Below are 27,185 nucleotides of genomic sequence, written 5' to 3'. Positions count from 1 at the left end.
CCTGTATGGTAGAGCCTACCATATACCTGGGCTACGTGGTATAGCTTATTGCGCCTAGGCTATAAACTTGGACACTGTGTTATTGTACTGAATACTGTAGGCAATTTTAACACAATAATATTTGTGTAACTAAACATATCTAAACAAAGATAAAGTAAAAATATAATATAACAGGTTTTTTAAAAAATGGTACACCTGTATAGGGCACTTACCATAAATGGAGCTTACAGGACTGCAAGTTGCTCTAGGTGAGGCAGTGATTGAGTGTTGAGTGACTGTGAAGGCCTAGGGCATTACTGTACACTACCACAGACTTCATAGACATTGTATATTTTGGCTACACTAAATTTATAAAAAATACTTCTCTTTCTTCAATAATAAATTAACTTTGGTTGCCTATAACTTTTTACTTTTGTAGACTTCTCAAATTTTTTAAACTTTCAACTCTTGTAGTAACATTTAGCTTAAAGTACACACATTGTGCAGCTGTACAAAAATATTTTCTTTCTTCACATCTTTATTCTATAAGTTTTTTCTATTTTAAAAATTTTTACTTTTACTTTTTAATTTTTGCTAAAAACTGAGACACAAACATACACATTAGCTTAGACCTACACAGTGTCAGTATCATCAATATCACTGTCTTGTGATATTGACAATTGGCGATAACAAACATGGAGCTGTCATCTCCTATGACAAGAATGTCTTCTTCTGGAACACCTACTAAAGAACCTGCCTGAGATTCTTCTTGAGAAAATATATCTGTGGTGGTTTGCTTGGTTTGTTTCTTTCTTTCATCATAGATTTGCTTGTAAACAGATAATACACCATGAACATTTTTCTCTAATAATGAAAAACTTTTGGTGTTGGGGTCCATGTTTTCAAACTTTTTAAGGAGCTTGTTGAGATCTGCAAGAGCTCTGCTAAACCCTTCACTGTGAACATTCTTGGGTGTTCTTCTTTTTCTCCTCCTGCAGTTTTCTTTTCTCTTGCCTCTTCTTTAACTATGTGTTCCTATTCCAGTTCCAACAACTCCTCATTAGTCAATTCCTCAGGAACCACTTGTAGAAGCTTCTCAATGCCATCCTCATCCACACTCATGTTTAAGTTGTTAGCCATCTCAACCACAGCCTTGTTGATTTTTGCAACCTTCTTACCCTTGGTAAATCCTTTTAAGTCATGGACGAACCTCCTGAGTGTCTCCTTCCACATGCCATTCATATACTCCTTGGTAACATCACTCCAAGCCCTAGTGGTCATTACTTCAGTAGAGATAATGTAATCCTTCTAGAATTGCATCAGTGTCTTATCAGTGTCTTCCTCAGTTGCAGCAGCAGCCAAGGCAAAGGTCCTCCTCAGGTAGTAGGCTTTAGATCCATCGGAGATGGATGAACTGTATGGAGATGTGGCATAGCAAATCAGGAGGGCATTTTGGAAAGGGGGCTGGGTCATCCATGACTTGCTATTGCTTCTGTAGTACAATGGCAGTGTGCGCTTATTGATATGCTTGAGGCCCTGAAATTTTCACTGTGCCAGACCAAAAATGGCTTCAATTTGTATTCTGCAACATTGCCTCCAACCAAGACTGTTACCTTGCTTAAAAGCCTTGAAACCTGGCATTGACTTGGCCTCCTTACAGATGAAGGTCCTTTAGAGCATCTGTTTCCAGAATAGGGAGCTTTCCATCCATGCTGAATATTTGCTCTGGCAAGTAATTTTCTGCCACAATCAGCTTATCTAGAGTTTCTAAAAATTCTTCAGCAATCTTTAAATCAGGATTTGCAGGCTCACCACTTACTTTCTCATTATATAATGAATAATATTCTTGAATCATTTAAACCCCAAAGCTAGCAGTAAGTTCAACATCATCGTCTGGTCCAGCCTTTTCTTTCATCATCACTAACAAATGTTTTAGTTTGGCTGTGAATGTCATGGTGCTGAGAAGAATGTACTTCTATATTTGCTCTTCAATCCTGTCTATTAGAACTTTCTCTAGGTCTGATATAGGCCCTTCTCATACTTTTGTTAGTCTCATTGCCTTCAATAAAGTTTATCCTTTAACGCTTGTCACTCTGTTCTTAAAACTGTAACTACTGTGAAATGGGACGGGCCTGACTAGCAAGCAATAGCCATCACTGATTTTTCTACCTTCATAGTCATCAATCACTTTTAATTTTGTTTCCAGGTTAATCACTTGATGTAGTCATTATTGGCAACAAAAAAAACATGAGATTAAATCAATCACAAGAGAAAATGATGCAATCAAGAGACAGTAAACATGAGATGAGGCTGCTGCCAGTGTAACACAGCACACTGTTTTACAGCAAACTTTTTTTAAAAGAAAGAGTACACTCTAAAATAACCATAAAAATATAGCCCTGGCTGACATGGCTCACTGGATTGGGTGTCATCCTGCAAAGCAAAAGGTTGCCTGTTGGTTCCTGGTCTGGGCACATGCCTGAGTTGCGGGCCAGGTCCTTGGTTGGGGGTATGTGGGAAGCAGTCGATTAATGTTTCTCTCAGTTACACATCAATGTTTCTCTCCCTTTCTCCCTCCCTTTCCCTCTTGCTAGAAATAAATAAATAAATAAATCTTTTAAAATAACCATAAAAATATAGTATAGTAAATACATAAACCAGCAACGTAGTCATTTAACATTATCAAGTACAACAGTTGTGTGCACTGTATTACACAACTGGCTGCGCAGTGGGTTTGTTTATACTAGCATCATCAACACAAACATGTGAGCAATGCTTTGCGCGACATCATTGATGGTTACAGTGTCACTAGACCTAGACGAGAGGAACTGTTCAATTCCATTATAATCTTATGGGGCCACTGTCATACAAGCAGCCTATGTTGACCAAAACATTTGGTGGTGTATGACTGACTGTAAAAGCATATAGATCTGGGTTCAAGGTATGTTTTCACCATTTACTAGTTGAGTGATCTTGGTCAAGTTACTTCTTAAATACTATATGTATAAAGTGAAATTAAAGAGTTCCCCATAGGTTGTGAAGAGTTTTAAATGACATAATATAAGTTAATATACTTTCCACGGAGCCTAGTATATAATAAATGCTCTATGAATGAGAACTACTGTTGTCTCTTCAAACTCCAACAACATTAATGGCAAATTTTATGGCCGTATAAAAATTAAGGACTAAGCCACTATCATATTAAACTTGTGAAATTCTATGGGTTCTAAAGTAAAATATTAAATAATGTTAAAAAGAAACAACATGAAGACCCAAAAAGTAGTCACTTGTGCTAAAGCCCCACCAACACTTAATACCCAACCTAAATGCAATTTCAGCCTCTCCCAGGAATAGAATTTTAAACCTATCAGTCCTGAATTTCCTGGTCAGCACTACTGGGGTAATCTGTCGTAAAACACCCCCTGCCGTCCCCTCTGGGAAGGGGACCTTGCCTGAAATAACACACCCTTTTAATTTTCTTATTCTCCCCATGACCCATTTCTGCCTATAAAAGTCTCCATTTTGTGCAGCTCCTCAGAATACCTTTGTTTTTATTAGGTGGGATGCTGCCTGATTCATGAATTGTTCAATAAAGCCAATGGGATCTTTAAACCTACGTGGTTGAAGTTTTGTTCTTTAATAATTGTAACCAGGCAGGCAGAATTTAGCTCCAAATACCTTGTCTTTACTTTCAATTGATTGTCCTAGTTTTATTATAAATCAAGGAATAGTGAACTCATTTAAATTCTTCATCATCTTTCTCTCTATATAAGCAGAAATAATTTTGCTGGTTTTAGAATGGTTACTTAAAATAAATATTACAGAGGACTTCTGTTCAAGATAGAGGCGTCGGTAGATATACTTTGCCTCCTTGCACACCCAAAAGGACAACAAATTTAAAAACAAACAACAACAACCAGAACTGCCAGAAAATTAAACTGTATGGAAGTCCTACAACCAAGGAGTAGAAGCAAAAAGAAACGTTCATCTAGTCCGGTAGGAGGGGTGGACACAGGTAGCCTGGGCAGAGAGGATGTGTGGCAAGAGGGAGGCTGGAGGACTGGGCGGGAGGGACAGCATCTGGCAGTCCCACATCTGTGCGTGGCTAAAGCAGGAGGAACAACAGGGGAGTGAGACAGACTGCACAACCGAGGGTTCCAGTGCGGGAAAAGAAAGTCTCAAAACCTCTGTAAAAACTTGTGGGGGATGCAGCAGTGGGATAAACTCCCAGGATCACAGGAGAGTTTGTTGAAGAGACCCATAGGGTCCTCGAACGTACACAAACCCGCCCACTGGGGAATCGGCACCAGAGGGCCTAATTTGCTTGTGGTAGCAGGGGAAGCGACTGAAAGCCAGTGGAGAGCCAAGCAAGCGACATTGTTCCCTCTTTACCCCTCCTCCACATACAGCACAATGTAGCAACGTTGAGTTGTTCTGCCCAGGCGAATACCTAAGGCTCCACCCCTTACAACGTAACAGATGTTCCAAGACAAAGAAATATGACCCAAATGAAAAAACAGATCAAAACTCAAAAAATAAAACTAAGCAATGAAGAGATAGCCAACCTATCAGGTGCAGAGTTCAAAACACTGGTAATCAGGATGCTCACAGAAATGGTTGAGTAAGGTCGCAAAATAGAGGAAAAAGTGACGGCTATACAAAGTGAAATAGAGAAAAATATACAGGGAACCAACAGTGAAGGGAAGGAAACTGGGACTCAAATCAACCATCTGGAGCAGAAGGAAGAGATAAACACTCAACCGGAACAGAATGAACAAAGAAGAATTCAAAAAATGAGGAGGGACTTAGGAACCTCTGGGACAACTTCACACGTTCCAACATCAGAATCGTAAGGGTGCCAGAAGGAGAAGAGGAAGAGCAAGAAACTGAAAACTTATTTGGAAAAACAATAAAGGAGACTTTCTCCAATCTGGCAAAGCAAATAGACTTCCAGGAAGTCCAGGAAGCTGAGTGAGTCCCAAAGAAGTTGGACTCAAGGAAGCACACACCAAGGCACCTCATAATTACATTACCCAAGATTAAAGATAAGGAGAGAATCTTAAAAGCAGCAAGACACAAGGAGAAAGTTACCTACAAAGGAGTTCCCATAAGACTATCAGCTGATTTCTCAAAAGAAACCTCGCAGGCAAGAAGGGGTTGGAGAGAAGTATTCCAAGTCATGAAAGGCAAGGACCTACATCCAAGTTTATTCTACCGAGCAAGGCTGTCATTTAGGATGGAAGGGCAGAGAAAGTGCTGCCCAGATAAGGTCAAGTTAAAGGAGTTCATCATCACCAAGCCCTTATTATAGGAAATGTTAAAGGGGCTTGTCTAAGAAAAAGAAGAAGACCAAAAACTATGAACAGTAAAATGATAACAAACTCACAACTATCAACAATGGATCCTAAAAACAAAAACAAAAACAAATGAAGCAAGCAACTAGAACAGGAACAGAATAACAGAAATGGAGATCACATGGAGAGGCATCAGCAGGGAGCAGGAGGAGGAGGATGGGGGAAAAGGTGCAGGGAATAAGAAGCATAATTGGTAGGTACAAAATATACAGGGGGAGGTTAAGAATAGTATAGGAAATGGAGAAGCCAAAGAACTTATATGTACGACCCATGGACATGAAATAAGGGAGGTGGAATGATGTAGGGGTGGGGGGATGCATGGTGGACAGGAATCAAGGGGAGAAAAAAAAATGGGACAACTGTAATAGCATAATCAATAAAATATACTTAAACAAATATTGGGTTCTATCCTCCAATTTAATAGCAAACTTTACTGAGACCTATTAGAAAAATAATCAGAGAAGATATCTTTGATTCTTTTATTGATCTGTTATGAGGATCTCTTCCTTTCATCAAGTGTGTATATCTGCAATATAATACAGTAGGAAAATAAAGAATAAGAGAAAGATAGACAAAGGGAGTGGGTGGTTTCAAAGCAGCTATAACTGAGATGGTAAATTAAACTGAAATCACACTTACTGGAAGAACTGACAATTGCTCAGGGCACAGGAAGTGAAAAAATAGGAAAAAATGTTTTTAACTCTTAATTTCCCTACTTCTTCCTCACTGTATTTGGTACTCTTTCTTTCTGTCTTTTTTAAAGCTTTTATTTCTTTAATTTTAGAGAGAGGGGAAGGGAAGGAGAACAAGATGAAGAGAAACATTAATGTAAGAGAGAAACATCGATGGTTGCCTGCTGTACATGTCTAGACCAGGGACCAAACCAACATCCCTTGAGAAACAGAGGAAGAGAATCATAAATGTGTGGTTGCCTCTTGAGCGCTCCCTACTAGGGACCTGGCCCTCAACCCAGGCATATCCCCTGATTGGGAATTGAACTGGTGACCTTTAGGTTCCCAGGTCAGCACTCAATCTGGCTAAGGCTGAGCATAAGGTTTTGATTCTCATTTCTCTTTTTTAAAAAAACTTATTTGGATGTAGACTGCTTTTTGGGGGGCCCATTTTGTGGAAAGAATAAATGTTTGGGGTGGCTTAAAAAATCTCTAGTTCAAGACACCGAAGCCTGGCACCTGGCCCGGCAGGTGTCCTGCAGGTGTCCTCCCGATGCTGCACCATGAAATGGAATCACATCTGTCCCGCAGCCTCCAATAAGAACACAGCCCAGCCTATCCATTTGGACTTCTGACCTCCAGAACCATGAGAGGGTAAACTTCTGTGGTTTTAAGCTGCTGACCTGGTACAGCAACCACAGGACCCCAATGCTGACTGACACGGGGACAGTGAGGCAGTCCGTGCCTGTTTCCATCCCCTCGTCCAGGGTCCGCGCAGCCCTGCTCGTCCATCCCAGCCTGCCACCCAGACTTGAGGAAGCCTTGGGACTCACCCCAACCCAGCCCTCCAGGAAGCCAACACCTACTGAGCCGCTGGCAACTATCTCTGCTCACACACAGCTGGGACATCTGCAGCTGCCTCTGAGTGCCCCCCGCCAACCACCATCAGAGCAAATTCTACCCTAGGCTTGCTCCCCAAAGCACCGCTTCTCAGTCCAGGTCTAAACATGGTGACCACTCTTTCCTTGCTATTCAAAGTCCTGTCTGTGGAGCTGCCGTGAGGCACCACCCAGACCTGTTGGGTCAGAATTGGCATTTCGACACCATCCCCGAGTGGGGGGGGGGGGTAGGCTTCAAATGCACAGTGAAGGCTGAGAGGCCCTGCTTTCCACACCCTGCCCTGGTAGGGGATTGCCAATGGTGCAGACCACTATCGCCATCACGTCACCAAGGCAGTGCCCCGCTCCTCAAAACACAACGCCCGAAACACAGGACTCAGAAGTTAACCGGGCAAAGGAAATAGGAAGAGTTGAGGAAGGTTACCATGGGCGCTCAATTTCATGATTGACGAAACAAATACAACTATAAAGTGTTAAGAGTGATTTTTTGAACCAGGAAAATATAATTTTTATTTTAAAAATAAATATAGATATCATGTTTGGACACCATGGAGAGTTTTTTTTTCTTTTAATTCATTATATCTGATCCTTCAACCAGACCTGGTGGCATCTAGAAGAACTGGAGTGACATGGATCATTTTGTCTTCTATGCTCAGGAAACTTTTGTTGTTAACATGAATCAGTTGCTACAACTTGGGAATCAGCCATAGGAAAATGGCCTTAGAGAAGCAAATTGATTTATTACCATAAGTTTCCAAAAAAAGATCCAGCAGAATGCAGAGAAAAAATGTTCTTTAATCACATGCACACACAGCACCTTGACCTGTTCCTGCACTGATGTGTTCAGAAAACAAAATGACTCATTCCCTATGCTTAAGATCTCCTTGGAATTCATGACAGTAAGAGGAAGAGATTTAAGGGGTTTGTTATTTTTGAATGTTCTTATCATTTTTATGCTGAATTTTAAACAGGAAAATTTACCATCATTGGGGGGTGGGGGTTGTTAGGTTTTGAATTTGAAAAAATGAGAAAGCGAGAAAATGGAGGCATTTGGAATCCAAAAGTTAAAAACATGGTGCAGGTGAGCATATTTTTAACTGATATGTAGAGACACAAAGTAGATCAGTGGTCGCCAGAAGCTGAGGGAAGTGATGAATGGGGAGTGACTGCTAATAGGATTGGGGTTTCTTTTTGGAGTGATGGGAATGTTCTGGAATTAGATCATGGTGATTGTTGCAACAACCTTGTGAATACAGTGGAACCTCAGTTCTCCAACTTAATTCATTCTGAAAGGCTGTTTGAGAAGCGATTGAAAACCAAATCATTTTTTCCCAGATATCAGCATGAAAGGTTCGTCAGGTAGAGAACTGAAGTTTTGTTCGAAAACGGAGACATTTTTTTCCGTGAACAGCTAGTTTGAGAACTAAATTGCTTGTGATGGGAGACATTTGAGAACCAAGGTTTGACTGTATACTCAAGACCATTGAATTGTATACTTTAAAATCATTAATGTTGTGGTATGTATACCTCAACAAAAGATGTAAAGTCAAAAAAATATCTATAGTTCAAGACTGTCCCCTTCTGTAAGAATAGTGAAGTAAGAATGGTGAAGTTCAGTATCCTTTTTCATATATATTTTATTGATTGGAGGCGTGCGTAAGAGAAGGGTCTGATATGTTTTATAGTTCTTTTGTTTCAGTAGGATTTAATTGCCCCCTCTACCTCCTTTCTTTCCCTTTACTAACCCATCTCCAAATGGTAACTCCCCTTTTCTATTTATCTCTTTCCCAGAAGTAATACATTTCCCAAAATGCCACCATAGGTCTCACATACTTTCAAGTCTTTTACCTCTAGCCAGTACTGTGATCAATCAGGTGTTAGATTGCTTTCAGAAATTTTGTATTTACTGTGAAGGTTTATCTTTCTGTTGGTTTTTTTTTCAGACTTGGGCCCTCAACTCCTCTCTCCTCTTTTCCATGTAGTTTTCAAATCTTCCCAAGTCCAAAACATCAAATATAGTTCTGTTAAAATGTGGTGTTTATTCCTTATTCAAAAACAATTTGAAGTTCATAGCCTTCTTTTTCTCCTAGGAAGGCTGGAAGTGTGGGTTAAGTATGGTTTAATTTACATTATTTCTTAGCCTGTATGGTTTTCAGGGAAAATGCGTGGACAAATTTTAATTTAGGAGGCCACCATTATTCTAATGCAATCTGGAAATCCATCAGATCTTTTTATTCTTATTGTTATTACTGATTGTGATCGTAGTATTTTAAAAACATTCTTAACACACCCTACAAAATAAAGCAAGGGCTAAATTTGTGAACAAGTCTTCCTTTTGAAGAAAAACAAGTAACTTTCTTAAAACACCATGCATATAAAAACAGATTCAGAAATCAGTCTCTCATATCGCCCTGACCTATGTGGCTCAGTTGGTTGGGCATCCTCTGGCAAAGCAGAATGTCACAGGTTCAATTCCCGGCCAGGGCACATACTGGGTTATGGGTTCAGTCCCCAGTCAGGGCATGTATGACCGGCAACCAACCAATCAATGTATCTCTCTCACATTGATGTTTCTCACCTTCTCTTTCTCCCTTCCCTCCCCTCTCTCTAAAACTAAATAATAAAATCTTAAAAAAGTCTCTCATATCCAATTAATAATCTAGTATGGTAGAATCTGATATGATACACTATAGCTTACAGTTTTGTGGTAGTTAGAACTCCTTAATGCTCATGTGTAAATAAAATCTACTCTGACCTAAAACATAAGAAATTGTGCTTAGTTTAGAAAGTTATTGAAAAGAAACAAACTAGAATCCATGTTCTTTGTTATTTTTGTCTTTATGATGATAATGCGTAACATGTCAAAGTGATTTTCCCATCCTGGGCTCTAATAAAGTTCATTTGTCCATCTATCCAACATTTATTGAGGACCACTAAATTGCCTAATAATGGGGATACAAAGGTAACTAAGACAAGCCCTTATCTCACAGAAAGTAAGAGAAAATATGGAAGCTGAAGAAGGTTAGATACAGTACAGTGTTCTTTACAAAAAGTCTAAAAATATACAAACCACACTATATATATATATATATATATATACATGCACACACACACATTTTAACAATACACACACACACACACACACACATATGTAGTATAAATACAAAGACATGGAGGAATTGTAATTAAATTCAGTATAAAAGTTAATTCTGGGAGGTTGAGGTGGGAGAATGAAATGAATAAGATCAGAAACGAAAATAAAGGAAGCTCCAATTTTATCTATAGTTTTCAGTTTATTTCTTTAAAAAAGAAAAAGTAAGATCTGAAACAAATTTTGCAAAGTACTAAGATACGACAAAGGTTGATGATAGGATACATGGGTATATCTGTTATATTACCTCTAGTGTTTTCTGTATGCCTAAACAGTTTGTGATTTAAAAAAATATATTCAATTTACTGACAAGATTTGTGAAGTTTTAATTCAGAAGTTTCAGAATATGTTCAAGTTGCATAATAACACAAAATTGAGAACCAATATTAGGAATGAGTGAGAAAAACAGCCCAAATACTGCACATCATTTTTTAGATGAAATGTTATACATACCTGTGAGTGCTAAATAAGAAGCAATGTACCGCTTTTCCAGTCCATCTCTAACGCTTTGAATTGCACCAAAAATTGGAGGTATAATCATAATCAGGTTACTCACTGTATTCCCTGTAGAAAAATATGAGAACATAATTAGGTTAATCACTACTTCTTTAAATAAAGATTATACACTTGGTCCTCAATGAAAATTAAACAGATAACTTCTCAGAAGGATGATGGAGTAATATTTATAAGGTGCTAAAAGAAAAATCTCTATTCACCAAAAATTTCTTAAAAGAATGCAAGTAAAATAAAGATACCTTCAGACAAAGGAAACTAAGAATTGTCAACATGAATATCCACTGAAGAAAAATCTAAATTCTCAAGATAAGATGAAAAAGTATCTCAGGAAAAAAAACTCTCAAAGATACAGCAGAAAATCAGTTGGAGAGGCAGCCTACATCAATGCCACTGGATTGTATGACAAGATAAAATACAGGATTGAGTTAATTATGTCTACTGAATTAAATAGCAACAAATCAAGGTTTGTATTTTGCATTTCTTTTTAAAATGTCAGTTTTGTGGAAATGTTTTTAGTTTTTATGTTTCTCATAAAGCTAATAAGACAATGAATCTTAATCTGATCTTTGTTCTTGTCTTTATAAAAACAGAGCTCAACCACGAACAGCAAAGAAACAATTTTTTTAAAAAATCAATAGCAGAAATAAATAGTAAAATGGGGAAGGAAATGGCTAAACTATTTTATAAATTGATCTGGGCAGAATAAGTGGCACAATACATTCAAAATTCCAAGTAAATGATTTTCAACATTGGAGCTGATGTCAAGACAAATATCAATGAATGGATATATATAGCACACTCTTCTCTACAACAACAGCATACACATTCTTCTCAAGTGCATATGGGACATTTTCCAGGACAGTCCATATGTTAGGCCATAAATTAAGCCTCAACAGGTTTAAAAAGACAGATATCATATGAAGTATCTCCTCCAGCCACAACAGAATGAAGTTAGAAATAAATAACAGAAGGAAAATGGAAATTTTCACAAACTTATGAAAATTAAACAACACATTTTTTAAACAACCAATGGATCAAAGAAGAAATCACAAGGGAAATTAGAAAATACTTAGAGATGACTTAAAATGAATACACAACAGAACAACATTTAAGAGTATACAACAAAATCCGTGGTAAAGGGAAAACTTATAAACACACAAAAAACAAGTATCTTCAAACTGATTTGAAAGAATACTACTTAGGAAAACAAAAATATACAAGACACTGGTAAAGGTAAATATATAGTTAAATTCAGAACCCTCTAATACTGTAATATGATAGTGTATTAATCACTCTAGGATAAAGGTAAAAAGAAAAAATTATTAAAAATAACTAGAGTTTACAATAATTTGTTAATGAATATACAATAAAAAACCAGGTAAACTGTGATATCAAAAACCTAAAAGGGGAGAGTAAAGGCTAGCGTTTTAGTATGGGAAATTAAGTTATCAGTATAAAAGAGACTGTTACATGTAAGCAACATGGTAACCGCAAAGCAACAAAAACCTACAGTAGACACACAAAAAATTAAGAGAAGAGAACCAAAGCATACCACTACAGAAAATCATCAATTCACAAAGGCAGCAGGAGATAAAGAAAGGAATAAAGGAACTACAAAACAAGAAAGCATGAGCAGTCCTCAGTAGGCATTAGTAAATCTTAACCTATTAATAATTACTCTAAATGTAACTGGATTAAATTCTCCAAGAGATTCACTTCAGCTTTAAGGACACACATGGACTCAAAGTGAAGTGATGAAAAAAAAGATAATCCATGCAAGTGAAAACCAAAAGAGAGCAATGGTAGCTACTCTTATCAGATAAATTAGACTTTAAGCCAAAAACTGTAACAAGAGACAAAGAAGATCACTATGTAATAATTAAAGGTTAACGCATCAAGAGACTATAATAATTGTAAATATATACACACTCAACATCAGAGCACCTAAACATATTAAGCAAATATAGTTCTGAAGGAGGAAATAGACAACAATACAATAATAGCAGGGGACATTAATACCTTACTTTCTACAATGAATAGACAGATCATCCAAACAGTAAATCAATACAGTAGACTCCCTTATGTTCCAAGACATTTCCCCCCCACCCAAAACCACGATCGTTCTGAACCATATACTATTTTTTTTAATAGATACAGACCTATGATAAAGCTTACAGCTACTCTTTAGCACATCCAAATTGTTAGCATCACTACTCTTGTGCTTTGGGGCCACTATTAAGTAAAATAAGGGTTACTTGTGAGGCAGGATAGTAAGAGGCTAGGAAAATTCCTGGGTAAGTGGAATGGGGAGGCAGAGACATAAAAATTAAACAAGGCCATACAGTTTGAGCAACCTGCAGCCAGCTGGTGAATCACAAGAACTTATCTCCCCTAACCAAGAGTAAGTGGTTTATACCTCTCCTCCTTAACCAAAGAATACATAGCTTAAATCTCCCTGGTCTGGGAGATAGAGAACAGAGAGCCCATTAATGTCATTTGTGCCAGCTAAACCCAAGGACAGATGAAGTCAGGAGAACAAATAACAAAAACCCCATTAAAAGCCAGAGAGACTCAAGACAAAAGTAAAACAGTACAGTGGACCAAAGAATATTCCCAAAACCCCACTACGTGCTCACAGTGACATATCACCATATTAAAAATGTACCTGGAAAGCTAATGAGTATTCTGCTGAAACCCTCCCCTAAGATCCTCATCCACAGAAAAAGAGATAAAAAGCCCTCAGAACAAAGACACAGAGCAAGTTCACTCCAGAGCACACCCATGTCCCTTCATGGGCATGAACTTTTTATTTCCGCCTAAATTCTAAGGGTCCCAAGGAGACTGGCAGCCAGGGCAGCAGTGGGCAGCGGCAGCTCAACCCCGGCTTACCCACTGATCCTGTCTCCAACGGTCCTTTTTTTCTGACTTCTCAGTGATCCAACAGCAGCCCCACCTTGGCTTTCTAGAGAGCCAAAGCGGCCCCACCTAGGCCCTCTCCAGTCGTTCCTTCTACCCTAAGTCCTCTCTCTCTGTGACCTTTACTTCCCTAGATAGGCTAACCTAGGCTCTCTCCTGTTACTTCCACCCTAAGTCTTTCCTTGGTTTCACTGTCTTCAGCCTTAAATGTATTCTCAAAATTACCTGGACTCCTGTTGTGAAATTTTTCCTACACCAAGTGAAGAACCTACACACTACTGGCCACCCAGAGGGAGACCTGCTCCTGACCAGTGCCTGTCCAGTAACACATGAACACAAGCAGTGCACCACCACAAGAATCAATCTGATAACTGAAACGGCTACTAAGTGACTAATGGGTGAGTAACCTATAAAGTGCAGATATACTGAGCAAAGGAATGATTCGCAGAGCAGGACAGCGACAGTTTTCACCATGTTACTCAGAGCAACATTCAACTTAAAACTTACAAACTGTTTATTCCTGGAGTTTTCTTTCCATTAGTATTTTCAGACCACAGTTATGAATCTGTGGAAAGCAAAACCACGAATAAGGGGTAACTACCACAAAGAAAAGCTGGACTTCAACTACACTTGAGACCAAATAAACCTAACAGACACACAAAACATTTTATCTAAGAGGAGCAGTACACACATTCTCATCAGGCATGTCTGAAACATTCTCCAGGATAGATCATATGACAGATAACAAAACAAATCTGAGCACATTTAAGAAGACTGAAATCATACAAAGTACTGGGTTGGCCAAAAACTTCATTTAATTTTTTCCATACAGTGGCTCTAGTAGTGCTTAGTTTTCTTTACCCCAGTTGAAAAAATTTTGTTAGATTGTATTGTGACAGCTGTCGTATCAGTGAGCATTTTTTAAAAACTTATCAAATTGGTGAATTTGTATGCAGCCATTTTAATGTTGAAGATCAAAAAAGGTAAACATTTTCAATGTATTATGCTTTATTATTTCAAGTAAGGTAAAAACACAACTAAAATGTAAGAAAAGGTTTGTGCAGTATACAGAGAAGGTGCTGTGACTGATCAAACGTGTCAAAAGTGGTTTGAAAGTTTCTTGGTACTACTGATATTTTGGCCAAGTAATTCTTTGCTGTGGGGCTGCCTTATGCATTGGATGGTGTTTAGCAGCACCCCTGGCCCCTACCCATGAGAAGCCAATAGCAAGAGATAGTCGACATACTCAAAATATCCAAATCAATAAAATTATTGGTGAAAATGAAAAATGTCTTTTATTTTACAGAAAAAACTAAATGGACTTTTTGGCCAACCCAATATCTTTTCCAACCACAATGATATAAAATTAAAAATCAGTAACAGGAGGAAAACTAGAAATTCACATATGTGGAAGTTAAACAACATAACACCGGAACAACCAGTGGAGCAAAGAGATCAAAATGTAATAAAAAAATATCTTGAATCAAATGCAAATGAAAACACAACATACTAAATCTTATAGGATACAGCTAAAGAGGAAAGTTTATACCAATAAATGCCTACATTAAGAGAGAAATATCTCAAATAGACAACCTAATTTTACACCTCAGAAAACTAGAAAAAGAACAAACTAAGCCCAAAGTTAGAAGAAAAGAAATGAAGATCAGAATGGAAATGAAATTAAATATATCAATTTCATTTCTTCAAACTAAGAGAGAGTTTTTTGAAAAGATAAACAAAATTAACAAAATTTCAGCTAGACTAAATCAGGGAAAAAAAGAGAGGGTGCAAATAAGTAAAATCAGAAATGAAAGAGAACATTACAACCTATACGACAAATACAAAGGATCATGAAAGACTACTATGAACAATTATATGCCAACAAAAAACCTAGAAGAAATGGATAAATTCCTAGATATATGCAATCTACCATGACTGATCAGGGAAAAAAGAAAATCTGAATGGACCAATAACAAGTAAGGAGATTGAATCAGTAATCAAAAACCTCCCAACACAGAAAAGTTGAGGACAAGTGGTTTCACTGGCAAACTCTACCAAACATTTTTTAAAAAATTAATACTGAATCTTTTCAAACTCTACTAAAAAAACAGAAGAGGGTGCCCTGGCTCGGTGGCTCAGTTGATTGGAGAGTTGTCTTGTACACCAAAAGGGTGTGGGTTTGATCCCTGCTCAGGGCATATGCCTACGTTACAGGTTTGATCCCCAGTCGGGGCACATATGGGAGGCAAGCAATCGATGTTTCTCTCTCTCTCGTTAATGACCCCCCACCATCTGTCTCATTCTCTCTCTTTCTCATACACACACATTCAATAAACATATCCATAGATGAGGATTTAAAAAAATCCAAAAAACTAAAAGAGGGAATACTTCCAAACTCATTTTATAAGGCCAGCAATACCCTGATACCAAAGCCAGATAAGGATACTACAAGAAATTACAGGCTGATATCCCTAGTAAATGGAGATGCAAAAATTCTCAACCAGATGTTAAATAGAATTGAACAACACATTAAAAGGGTCATATACCATGATCAAATGGGATTCATCCCTGTGATGCAAGGATGGTTCAACTATGTGAATCAATAAATGTGAAATACACATTAATACAACTAAAAAATAAAATTAATCTCAATAGATGCAGAAAAAGCATCTGACAGAATACAATATCTGTTTGTGATAACACTCAACAAACTGAGCATGAAAGATGTTGGGAGAAGCCCTGTCTGGTTTCAGGAACTGTAATCCTGCCGACAGGCTGGAGGGCCCCAAGGCTATAAATAATCAGGAGACCTTGGAGAAACAGGCTCCTGAGGAGACATAGCTTGTCCCCCCTGGCAGCGGTGTAGCTCCTGCCTCTCTTGCTTTGCCATGGATGACTGGGCATCAATGACGGATAAGACTCCTCGGGGGATGGGTGACCTAAAACAGATCCCAGTCAGTACTGGCGGCAGACAAGAAATTGGGGGAGAAAGGGCAATAAGACCCGCACCTCTCGGATTGGCTTGGACATGGCTGGGGTCCTCATTATAGCCGAAAAGCAGTTTCCTTATCTCTTGGTGGTTCCCTCCCCACACCTGGCTCAGGCTTGAAACAGTGCAGGAATCAGCCCTAAATCAGATCTGGCGGTTCCCGGGAAAATCAGGTCTAAAAGTAAATTCTTTGAAGTGTGTTTTGTTCTTCCCTCAGATCTGTGGCCAGCTCATCCTGTGAAGGACATTTACGTTATTTACACCCCTTACCCTATATTGTTAGGCACTTTTATGTCTACTTTGCCCTTATCTTTAGTCTCTCTTTTGTTTATACTAGTATCTTCTCGGATCCATGTAAATCACTGTGTTCCTGTCATTTGTCTTCTTAAAGGCATCATCTATTCTCAGTGAAACTTAATATACTAATGTAATGAGATAACGTATGCTTTCCTGCTACCTAGCCCCATTGATAGGATTTTCAATAAAGCCTTGGAACAAAGGGTGACTGGGCCTTCTCCACTAAGAGAGAAGTGCCCACATCTGCTCTCCTGGCAAACAGAGAAGTGTTTGCAACGATTTGTGTTTATTCCCCTCATCCGCGACAACCCCAGGACGGGCTCTGCGGGATTCAGAGCCCTGTTTTGATCTCAGCTGGCCCCTGACAGTTTCCCCTCAGATTCAGGGAGTGCATTGCTCCCTGCAGCGTGCTCCTTACCCCTGGTGCGGCAGTTGCTGCCTGTGCTGGGAGGAACAGCAACCCCAGCGTCACTCCCCTGAAGCAGTGCGCACCTTCAAGCCACCGTGCAGCACAACAAAAGGAACATACCTAACACAACAAAGGCCATATACAACGAACCCACAGGCAGCATTATACTTAAGAGTGAAGGGTTGAAAACTTCTAGCATTAAGAACAAGACAAGGGTTCTGACTCCCTCCCACTACTCCTATTCAACCTAGTACTAGAAATGCTAGCCATATCAATCAGGTAAGAAAAGAAAATAAAAGGTATCCAAACTGTCTTTGTTTGCAGCTTATATGACCTTACACATAGAAAACTTAAGACCCCAACAAAAAACTGCTAGAACTAATCAACGAATTCAGTAAAGTTGTAGGATACAAAATCAAAATGCAAGAAACAGTTGCGTTTCTATACAATAACTACAAAACATCTGAAAAAGAAGTAAAGAAAACACTCCCATTCACAATATCATCAAAAACAATAAAACACTAATAAATTTAACATTTCACTAAGGAGGCAGCAGATCTGTATACTGCAGACTACAAGATTTTGATATCCTATGTTCCCAGATTGGAAGAATTGATATTGTTAAATTGCCCAGACTTCTCAAAGGAACTATATTTTCAATAAAATACCTATCAACATTCCAAAGGCATTTTTTCATAAAAATAGAAAAAAATCCTGAAATTTATATGGAGCCACAAAAGACCCTAAATAGCCAAAGAAATCCTGAGAAAAAAAGAACAAAGCCAGAGGAATCACAATGTCCTGATTTCACATTATACTACCAAGCTACAATAATCAAAATAGTATGGGACTGGCAAAAAACAGATGCATACCACTAGAACAAAAAACAGACCATTGGAACAAAATCAAGAGCCCAGAGATAAACCATTACATATATGGTCAATTAATATTTGACCAGGGACCCAAGAACACTCAATGAGGAAATGATAGTCTCTTCAATAAACTGTGCTGGAAAAATAGGATAACCACATGCAGAAGAATGAACGGACCTCTATCTTACAATACTCATAAAAATGAACTCAAAATAGTTTAAGTCTTAAGCATAAAACCTGAAACTATAGAAATCCTAGAAGAAAATATAGGGGAAACACTCCTTAACATTGGTCTTGGCAGTAATTTTTGGATATAATACCAAAAGCACGTGCAACAAGAGCAAAAATAAGTAAGTGGGACTATATCTCTCTCTCTCTCTCTCTCTCTCTCACACACACACACACACACACACACACACACACAACTTTTGGATATTAAAAGAAACATAAGGGAGAGTAATGGGGGGAAAAGGGAGACAACTGTTACTGAACAACAATAAAAAATTTTTTTAAAAACCCTACAGGAATGACCAAAAGAAAAAGAAACAATCAACAAAATGAAAGTCAAACTACAGGATGAGGGAAAAATATTTGCAGATTGACTGATAAGGCATTCATATCCAACTCAGCAGAAAAAAGGCAACCCAATTAAAAAAGCAATCCAATGAATGGACAGAGGGTCTGAATATCCATTTTTCCAAAGAAGACAACAGATAGCCAAAAGGTACATAAAAGATGCTCAACATCACTAATTATCAGGGAAATGCAAATCAAAAATGGCTGTTATCAAAAAGACAAGAGACAAGTGTTGGCAAAGGTGTGGAGTAAAGGGAATCAGTGTGCATTGTTTGATAAGAAAGTAAAGTGGTACAGTATCTGTGGAAAACAGTATGGATGGTTCTCAAAAAATTAAAAATGTAACTACCATCTGATCCAGGAATCCTACCTTTTGGTGTATGTCCAAAGAAAATGAAAACAGGATTTCAAAGATCTGCACCCCCAAAAAACAAAGTATCTGTCAACCAATCAAAGATTATCAGGCATACAAAGAAGGAAGAAACACACCCATAATGAGAAAAATAATCAGTTGAAACCAATCCACAATTGACACAGATGTCAGAAAAACAAACTAATCTATAGCATCAGAAAACAGATAAGTGATTGTGAGGTAGGGCTTAGGAAGAGGAGACAGTGGAATGGAGGAGGAGGACTTATAAAAGGAAATGAGAAAACTTGGAGGTGATACATGTTCACCATTTTGACTATGGTAATGGTTTCACATGCCACGTATGTCAAAACTTAATTTGTACATTTTAAATATATGCATTCTATTTTATGTCAACTATACCTCAATAAAGCTGCTTTTCTTTTTTTTTTTAAGTTTTACCTCTACACAGTAGAATCAGAGGGTAGAAAGGAAAGAGTTAGAGAAAACTCTGCTTTCTGGATTGGTTACAAGTCTTAACATTAGCTGGATATTTATCTACTTTTTAATGTCTTACTTTGATAAAATAAAAATTAAAGAAACCTTTAGGAAAGGGAATAAAATAGTTGGAAGTAGTTCCAGAGATGTGATAAGATTTGAGCTAGATGCTGAAAGGAGTGAAAGGACCTAAATTCTACTGATAGCCTATTAAGTACCAGCTACTAGACCTCACATTATACATGTGCTAAATGATTTGCTTTTCACAACAATGTTATGACATATTATTATGCCACTATACAAATAATAAAGTCAGGCTAAGAGATTATATAATTTACCCAAGTTCTCACATTAAGCAAATGACAGAGCCAAGCTTTGATTCCAGATCTATCTTTCCTTGTAGCCAGTGTTGCTGCCCCTAAATACACTAGCACAATGTTTGCACAAAAATGTCCTTATTAATATTTTTAAAATTATATCAAAGGGTCTTCCGAATTGTACAAATAGCAAAGTAATTTGCCTAGGTGGAGTGTGAAAATATAAGGTGTGGAATCAGACAGATTAAAACTTACATATCCAGCCCTGACCAGTGTGCCTCATTTGGATGAGCATGGTCTCACACAGTGAAAGGTCGCTGGTTTGATCCCTAGACTGGGCACATGTGCAGGTTCAGTCCCAATTCCAGGAGCATACAAGAAGCAACCAACTGATATCTCTCTCTCACAACAATGTTTCTCACCCTTTCTCCCTCCCTGCCCCACTCTCTAAAAATAAATAAATAAAATCTTTTTTTTTAAAGTTGTATATCCAAACAACAGTTATCCATGGCTTTAAGTAAACCTGTAGAAGATGTTGAATATTGTGCCATTAAGCAGAGCCCCAGGAATCAAACAAATAAAAAACTTTACTGATGAATGAGATAAAGAAATTGAAACCTGCTCAATGGTAGATATATATTAAATTCAGCTGAGTTACCAATATCATGGATGTCAGGAATACATTTCAAATGACCTGGAAACAGGGGATTTGAACAGCTATAAGGCATTCAGGTCATATAAAGATGCTACAGCCACTGTATCTTTCTTTAAAGCTAAGTACACATAGACTTCCTGACAGGATGGAGGCACAGGCAGATACACTTTGCCTCCTCACACAACCAAAAGGACAGCAACGAATTTAAAAACAAAAAATAACCAGAACTGCCAGAAAATCAAACTGTATAAAGTCCAACAACCAAGGAGTTAAAGAAGAAACATTCATCCAGACCAGTAGGAGTGGCGGAGAGGACACACAGCAAGGTGGCAGCTGGAGGACCAGGCCAGTGAGGCGGTGGTTGGTCGACTGGGTGGTCCCACATCTGCATGCAGATAAACTGGGAGGAAGAGCTGGGGAGCAAGACAGACTGTGCAACGCAGGGTTCCAAGTGGGAAAAGAAAGCCTAAAAACCCCTGGCTATAAAAATCTGTGGGGGATACGGCAGCGGGAGAAACTCCCAGCCTCACAGGAGAGTTCACTGAAGAGACCCACAAGAACCTAGAACGTACACAAACCCACCCACCCGGAATCAGCACCAGAAGAGCCCAATTTACTTGTGGGTAGCAGGAAAAGTGACTGAAAGCCAGCCAATGGCCGAGCAGGCGACATTGTTCCCTCTCAGACCCCTCCCCCACATACAGTGTCATAACTCAGCGACATGGATTGTGCCGCCCAGGCGAATACCTAAGGCTCCTCCCTTTACAGTGTAACAGGAGTACTGAGACAAAGAAACATGACCCAAATGAAAGAACAGATCCCTGGCTGGTGCAGCTTAGTGTATTGAGCACCAGCTTGTGAATCAAAGGATCATTGGTTCCATTCCCATTCAGGGCACTGCAACCATATCTGGGTTGCAGGCCAGGTTCCCGTGGGGGGTACTCGAGAGGCAACCACACATTGATGTTTCTTTCCCTCTCTTTCTCCCTCCCTTCCTCGCTCTAAAAATAAATAAAATCTTAAAAAAAAACAAAACAACAAAACAGATCAAAGCTCCAAAAACAGAACTAAGCGATGAAGAGATAGTCAACCTATCAGATGCAGAGTTCAGAACACTGGTAATCAGAATGCTCACAGAAATGGTTGAGTAGGGTTGCAAGCCAAAGAGAGGAAAAAGTGAAGGCTATACAAAGTAAAATAGAGGAAAATATACAGGGAATCAACAGTGAAGGGAAGGAAACTGGGACTCAAATCAACCATCTGGAGCAGAAGGAAGAAATAAACATTCAACTGGAACAGAATGAACAAACAAGAATTCAAAAAAATGAGGAGGGGCTTAGGAACCTCCAGGACAACTTTAAACGCTCCAACATTTGAATCACAGAGGTGCCAGAAGGAGAAGAGGAAGAGCAAGAAACTGAAAACTTATTTGGAAAAACAAGAAGGAAAACTTCCCCAATCTGGCCAAGGAAATAGACTTCCAGGAAGTCCAGGAAGCTCAGAGTCCCAAAGAAGTTAGACCCAAAGAAGCACACTCCAAGGCACCTCACAATTACATTACCCAAGATTAAAGATAAGGAGAGAATCTTAAAAGCAGCAAGACACAAAGGAGAAAGTTACCTACAAAGGAGTTCCCATAAGACTATCAGCTGATTTCTCAAAAGAAACCTCGCAGGCAAGAAGGGGCTGGAGAGAAGTATTCCAAGTCATGAAAGGCAAGGACCTACATCCAAGTTTATTCTATCCAGCAAGGCTGTCATTTAGGATGGAAGGGCAGAGAAAGTGCTGCCCAGATAAGGTCAAGTTAAAGGAGTTCATCATCACCAAGCCCTTATTATAGGAAATGTTAAAGCGGCTTGTCTAAGAAAAAGAAGACGACCAAAACTACGAACCGGAAAATGACAACCAACTCACAACTAACAACAAAGGATCCTAAAAACAAAAACAAATGAAGCAAGCAACTAGAACAGGAACAGAATAACAGAAATGGAGATCACATGGAGAGGCATCAGCGGTTGGGGGGGGGGGGAAGAAGTATAATTGGTAGGCACAAAAGAGACAGGGGGAAGTTAAGAATAATATAGGAAATGGAGAAGCCAAAGAACTTACATGTACGACCCATGGACATGAACTAAGTGGGGGTGGAATGCTGGTGGGAGAGGGTTGCAGGGTGGAGGAAAATAAAGGGAGAAAAAAAAATGGGACAACTGTAATAACATAATCAATAAAATATATAAAAAATAAATTTAACAAATTAAAGCTAAGTAAACATAGTATTAAAGATATTTTTGACTCCTTAGTCAGATCTCAGCTTATACCTGTAACTGCTGCTGTGGAGCTACAGATATTATTTACAACAGCATCAAAACATGTCACATACCCAGGTACAAACCTAAGAAAAGATGTACAAGACTAATAAAACTCGCAGCAGGTTTTTTGGATTCAAATTGATAAGCTGATACTAAACTTTATATGAAAATTAAAAAGGCCAAGAAAAGCCAAGACAACAATAAAACTGGAGTATTTACATTATTAGCTATTAAGGCCTATCTGCAAGGATAGACAAATAGAACAATAAAACAGTTAAGATTTCAAGAACAAACTAACATTTATCATTACCTGATTTATGACAAACATGGCCCTGCGGTACAGTGTTAAGAGGATAGTCTTTCCCTGACAGATGTAGTTCAGTAGGTTGGGTGCCATCTCACAAAGTGAAAGGTCACTGGTTAGACCCCTAGTAAGGGTGGGTATATGCCTGTGTTGTGGGTTGAGTCCCTGGTCCCCAGTCAGGATGAGCAGGGGAGGCAACTGATTGATGTTTCTCTCTCACATTGATGTTCCTCTCCCTCTCTTTCTCCCTCCCTTCCCTTCTCTCTAAAAATAAAGAAAATCTTTAAAAAAAAAATTTAAACAAAAGAGAATGGTCTTTTTGGTAAAAACTATGGGATAGGTTTGTATTTACATGGGGAAAAAAATGAATCTGGATACCATGCTCACACTTAGGGAAAAATAATTTCCAGATGTACTGCATATCTAAATGTAAAAGGTAAAACAATAAAACTTTTAGAAGAAAACACGGAAGAACATCTACATGACCCTGGAGTGGCAATGAATTTTTAAGCAGGCCATCAAAAACGATTAACCACAAAGGCAAAAAAGACTGTAAGATCAAGAAGCTAAGGCTACACAGTCAAACTAAGATTATAAAGTCAAGAAGAAAAAAATAAAGTATTTTTTAAAAGCTAATTTAAAGAATAATAGATATAAAACTGCTTTGTAAATAAGGGGATATATAAATGTTAGCTAATTTCATTTTACTGAGTAATGCACATAAAATGATCACAGACTGAAAAACTTTGGTTAATTAGTATTGGTCAGATACAATCAGGAGAGATAAACTACAGAGTAATTTAAACAGGAGAAGTTTACTATGAAGAGTTATTACCTATAAGAGGGAACTGGAGTAATGAGGGATTAGGTAGTAAGAAGTAAAAAGAACTCCACAGAATATAGGAACAGCGGATGTGTGAAACAGCCACTCTCCATGAGATGGAGATAGAACACTAAAAGAGGTCCCAGCCAGGGCTGAGATCAAGGCCTTGTTGAATAGTGCGCGACATGGCTCACCAAACACCAGAGAAATTGCCGTGACACTATGCCTACACCTTTATTGAAAAATCTACCCTTTGAAATTTATCCTTAATCTACTTTTCCCAGTGCCAAGGAGTGCTGATCACATGGAAGGAGGGGACTACTGCCCACTAGGAGCTGCTGATTGAAGTTCTCTCCAGGAGCTGGCACTGGAGAAGCTGACCAAGCTTCAGGATCTAAGCACTGAGAGAAGGAAGCCTCAGGCACCGTACGAGACAGACAATGAATGAGCCACTTGCACACTGCAAGGCCCAGACACTGGTAAAGCCACCAAGCCAGCATACCAGAATTAGGAAGAAAAACCCCTTTCTCCTTGACCTCCACTGACAAAGTTTAATATCCCGCTGTCTGTCAAAGGAAACATTTAAAAAAAAAACTCCAGGTCTATGTTCACAGAGCATGCAGTAAATAGTGAATTTGGAGCTGAGGTGTAAAAAGTTGATAACTAGCACAATTACAAAATTGTCTTTTAACCAACCATGGCCGAGTAATACTATGGTTGGAGAAGGTTCCCCAAGCAACAAAATAACAAGAATGGGTGTTTTAACATGGTGGAACAATGAATTTCTTTCCTCTCCTTTTTTCCATATTTCTTATATATAATGTGGTTATATTTATATAATTTAAAATTAAAATATTAATAATATAAATGAATGGTAGAAAATAACATTTAAATTACTTCTACTAAGAGTTTGATTTGGTTTGAGGTGCTGCCAGAAAATTCAATTAAGTTTTTTTCTGGAAATAAAAACTAGAGATTCATTTATATACTAAAATATTAGAGTTAAAAAAATTTTTTAGGAGGGAAATCCTATTTGTATAATAGGCTTAAGGGGTTTTCAAAAACCTGAAAACTATGCTTTTTATACCCCAAACACAATCCCTTTGTATTCTTTCCCAAAATAATTAGAGATGAGGCTGACATTTCAGTAACTTCAGGATTTCTTAATAGGTGAAGTCATCTCTTGCAAGCAAAAAGAAAACTCAAATATCAACAGTGCAGAGGACCCAGAAGTGAATAGAGGTGCATATCAGACATACTCAGGATTGACTTACCAAGACTGATCCCACCTGAGAAAGAAGCCTAAAGGAAAAGGAAAGGAAGAGCAGCCAAAAATGACTCTTCACCTGTGCTGTGGCCATCAAATTCTCAGGAGGAATGGGAATGCCTAACCCTGCTCAGAGAACCTTGTCAAGAGGAACCTAATATTGGAGACACAAGAAGCTTCTCTCTCTGGATGAGGGTAACTTCTCTCCAGAAACTGAATAACATTCTTCACTTAACACTTAAAGGATGCCTTGAATCTTATGCCAGATTCCCTAAAAACTTCACGCAGTCCCTGTTGACCCACATCCCGGTGCTCTCCTGTTCTCTGGCTACAGTCACCTGCCTACATTGCTCACTACCTCCCTGCACAGTGACCTCCTCCACAGCAGGGCTAAAGCTGTTTCTACAACCACCTGCTCTTCAGTAGAATCCATTCCCTACCGTGTGTCATTAAGTTATTTCGCTCTTGAGGTGGCCTTTGTCTGATGATTGTTATGAAGTCAGAATTTATTAATTTTGGGTAAGTACATATTAATTTCCACTTATTTGTAATAACATTGTATATCTACTACTCTATAGAGTAAGAGCATCCCTCACCTCATTTCTCTTTATGTCAGTGATTGTGCTGAGATCCAGACACAGGATTTCAGATAACTGGAGGAGGCCAGCAAAAGCAACTCTGTTATTTTTATATAACAAATGAGCCTCAAAAAGGTTAAGATGCCAAAATTGATAAATTTCTATTTTTAAAATATATTGTGTAACTGATACTTCAGTTGGTGTCTTATTTCTTTTAAGCTAATATAATCATATCTCCACCAAAGCTGAGACCTTGACAAAGGTCTGCTAACAAACTCCCTCCAACAAACGTTGTCCTCCCCAGCAGTGGCTCATCATCTTGCGCTACGGTAACCCTCCATTGCTGCATTCTTCACAGTTTCCTTGTATCTGCACATGCATAGACAGAGTAAATTCACCTATTCTCCTCCTGAGTGCTATTTCTAGAATTATGCTTTTTATACCATGGAGTATGTATGTAAAACTCTCTTGAGTATATGCCTGCAAATAGAAATTCAAGGATATTATGTTTGATAAATTTCAGGGCAAATATTACAACAGAGTGAAACCTATATTCCTTCTACTGTATCACACTCTTTTTTTCTTCCATTCCCCACCCCCACACCTATGGGGGATGATCAGAATGCATCACTATTGTCTCACATTCTAAATTAGTTTATTTTTTTTCTAAGATAAGGACTTTACCTGTCCTAGCACACTTTTATTTTTATAAATGTACAAGCCATCTTTCCTCAGATTGTCTTATCAATCTGGATGCAGCACAATTACTTTTGTAGCATATTAGTTTTAGCTCCTGGACATCCACATTTTCTCAGAGCCCCTTACACTCACCCCTTCCCTCACACTGTATGAAGATGTGATCTGACCCTGCAGGCTCTCAAATTTACTTTCTGTTTGAACTAGTGTTACATACAACCCCTCCTGGGCCTATTGTTTTTATCTGAAAGACCATGATAATTTACCTCAGGCTTATTTCAATATGTTAATGATGTTAGAGGGCTTAGAACAATGTGTGACATATAGTAAGAACTGAAAAGTTCCCTTGGTCTACTAAGATTTTCAAATGTTGTCTCGTGTTTAATATGTGATTGACCTTTGGTTGCATGATATTTTTCTGAATTCATTTGGTAATTTGCTCCACATCGATGTGTCTCCAACCTCAGTTAATAAATGTTCAAAGCGCACACTCCGTAGTACATGTACTTGGTGACCGCAGAACTGCACGAAGGCTGCTCCACAGTTAGGGAACTGAGCTCTTTATGGCTATTGCTTAACTGCAGGCATGAAATTATAATTCTGATTTCTGACTGCCCTCCTCAATTATTAGTCTTTAATATGTGTTTACCTGAACTGAATATTTCAAAATTCAATGGTTCTAAATCTATTTTCTAATTCTCATGTTATATATTCCTTCTGTAATAAAACTCCTTTCATTTGTTCTGAAGGAAGGAGTCTT

The 27,185-nt window shown here is 38.4% G+C and overlaps 1 protein-coding gene across 1 annotated transcript in view; it reads right to left on the bottom strand.

Annotated features, from left to right (window-relative positions):
- The window catches only part of ACER3 (alkaline ceramidase 3), a 120,099-nt gene that overhangs the window by 59,202 nt on the left and 33,712 nt on the right, over window positions 1-27,185 (bottom strand). The window contains exon 2 of the mRNA XM_054576304.1: window positions 10,508-10,618. Coding sequence (XP_054432279.1) covers window positions 10,508-10,618 — 111 coding nt within the window. The remainder of the gene's footprint in view (window positions 1-10,507; window positions 10,619-27,185) is intronic.

This window comes from Pteronotus mesoamericanus, unplaced genomic scaffold, assembly GCF_021234165.1.
Source record: "Pteronotus mesoamericanus isolate MK-2021 breed Mesoamerican mustached bat unplaced genomic scaffold, CSHL_Meso_final contig_33, whole genome shotgun sequence".
NCBI lineage: Eukaryota > Metazoa > Chordata > Mammalia > Chiroptera > Mormoopidae > Pteronotus > Pteronotus mesoamericanus.
This window is presented reverse-complemented; position numbering and strand designations above follow the sequence as displayed.